This window comes from Choloepus didactylus, chromosome 1, assembly GCF_015220235.1.
Source record: "Choloepus didactylus isolate mChoDid1 chromosome 1, mChoDid1.pri, whole genome shotgun sequence".
Taxonomy (NCBI): Eukaryota; Metazoa; Chordata; class Mammalia; order Pilosa; family Megalonychidae; genus Choloepus; species Choloepus didactylus.
The window spans coordinates 201,321,615-201,324,070 of NC_051307.1; the positions used below are offsets into that span (position 1 = coordinate 201,321,615).

General features: G+C 48.6%; 1 protein-coding gene across 1 annotated transcript in view; it reads left to right on the plus strand.

The window, feature by feature from the left end:
• The window catches only part of FBXW12 (F-box and WD repeat domain containing 12), a 42,416-nt gene extending 41,537 nt beyond the window's left edge, over window positions 1–879 (plus strand). The window contains exon 10 of the mRNA XM_037826286.1: window positions 853–879. Coding sequence (XP_037682214.1) covers window positions 853–868 — 16 coding nt within the window. The 3' untranslated portion in view covers window positions 869–879. The remainder of the gene's footprint in view (window positions 1–852) is intronic.
• The last annotated feature ends 1,577 nt before the right edge of the window (window positions 880–2,456 follow it).

Genomic DNA, 2,456 nt, shown 5'->3' on the forward strand with positions numbered 1-2,456 from the left:
TGATTAATAGTATGAGCTTCCTCAGGGATGATTTTTGGAAAAAAATTTTTCCTGTGTATGGGCCATACTTTCCTCTTTGTGTGTTTTATTTTTTGCTGAGAATTGGAGATTCTGGATATTAACTTGTTACACTCTGAAAATCTAGTTCTACCACTCCTCTGGGATTTCTAGGTTTTATTGTAGTTAAGGGCTGGAGCTGTAAATTTGTGACTTTCCCAAACTAGTTTTGCTTCCAGACCCAGGGAATAGAAACGTAAAAAAAAAAAAAAAAAAAAAGGAAAAAGTAGGTACTGCCTCTTTAAGCCTCCTCTGTCACTTTTGCCTGAGGGGGGTTGAAACAATGGCTACTCTGAGAGGGAGCAGGGCAGTGATCTGGAAGTAGCTGACCCAAAGCAGTGATCAGTAACGAGATCAGCCTCTGCCCTATTTTGGAGGCCTAGGTCCTTATAGCCCACCCTAGCACCAAGAGCCCAGCTGCAGTCGCCACTGCTGCCTGCCACACAGTTGGGGGTGGGAGGTGGCAGCTGCTGTGAGGACTGTGAACTTCACTGATATTTACCACATTTACCAGCCTCTAGTGTTCCTCTAGTCTCCAGAGTTTCAAAGTAGTCAACTCAGACAGTTCCTGCCAGTTCAGTAGTTGTTTTGGTGGAGGAACAGATTCCTGAACTTCCTACTCTGCTGATTTCCCAGTCTTCCCCATCCCTGGTTTGTGAGTGAAGACTTAGAATTATGTAGATGGTTTTTTTCTTTATAGTTTTAAATCTAACAGTGATCTGTGAAGGGTGAGACGTGAGCAAGAATGACTCAGCCCGTGTACAATTCTTACCCCGCCTGTGTTCCCACACCCAGGCGTGCAGGAACATAGCAGGAACACTGACCCCTGCTACAGCCTCCCAAGACCTGCAGAGGCCTGAGCCTGGAGCACAGGCATGAGGCTGCACAGCAGTCTGCCTCTCCTCTCCGTGCCTGCTGGAAGTCTCCCCAAGCTGAATTCCCTGCTGGCACTGCTCCCTGAGCTTGTCAACACTGGGGATCGACTCCATGCTTTAGCAGCTTTGAGTGAGTACAAAACCCTTCTGGCTGGAGCCACTCATTAGGGCAATAAAGCTCAAGTTCTCCCCAAATGATGGTGACCTGAATGCTAACCTGTCTCTGGCTGTGGCTGCAGATCTGGGTGGATCCTGAAATCGGACAGAAATGGAGAGCCCACGTATATAGCAGCTGTGATAACACCTAGCATGGACAGGGTGAAAGTGGCTCCTATTTCAGGGACAAGCACTTTGGGATTGGCTTTATTTAGGACCACTAAGAAGAGGGATGGAAGAGGATTCCTCTTGGAATCACCCCAAGCCTGTCTCTTCAAACCCTCAACAACACCCCTGAGTAAGGATGTGGAGCCTGAGTCAGAGGGGAAGGCAGGGTGGGGTCTCTGATTATGGGGGAGTAAGTAAGTGGAGAGCCTTCTGAAGACCTCAGGGCTGAGGGGCCCTGGGCTGGTCTATTTTCTGCAGCCTGGACGACTGCTGAGGCCTGGGGTGGTCTCAGACAAGGAGGCATCAAACTCCAGCCCCCGGGACCCAGTTAAGACAGTCTCAAAGCTCAGCTCCACCCACAAGTCAAGGGCAACCGCACTAGGTGACCTCCACACAGACAGCAGACAGTTGGGTTAGGAGCTCCCCCAACCCAAGAGCCTTGATTTATAAGGCACCCAGTAACCAGGTAGCTCCTTGGAAACAGTGTCCCAGGCTAGAGGGCTTTGGGCAGCAACAGGACAATGGAAAAGGGTCACCAAGACCCACTTTGCCTGGAGTTTCCTGTGATGCCAGCCTTTCCCAAATCCTTTTAGGACAAAGGGGATGTGAATAGAGAAGCTAGAACACTCAAATTGCAGGTGAGCATGTGATTGTGAAAACCTTGTGGCTGACACTCCCTCTACCCAGTACAAGGGCAGATGAGTAATAAAGACAAATTATATCTATCATCTATCTATCATCTATCTATCTATCTATCTATCTATCATCTATATCTATAATGGGGAGGGGTAAGGGAAATGGGATATTTGGAGTGTTTTTTATTTTGGAGTAATGAAAATGTTCTAGAATTGATTGTGGTGATCTGTGAGCCACTGATTGATTGTATACTTTGGATGGATTATATGGTGTGTGACTATATCTCAATAAAATGGCATTTAAAAAAATTTGCAGGTGAGGCAGGCCCTCTCCAAGAAACTACAAACCCCTCTACCTCAGGTTGCGTTTCTCTCTCCGCCTAGCCCCAGCCCTGTCACCTTCACGGAAGCTCTGACCCCAGCAGCCCTGCAGTTGGACATTCCACAGGGACCGAGACCATCCACAAGGTATAGACAGCACCTCCCCCTGGGGCCTTGCAGCATGGCAGCCACTGTCATACTACAGGAGGGGCTGAGCTGAGCCCACATAGAGCCTGACTCCACG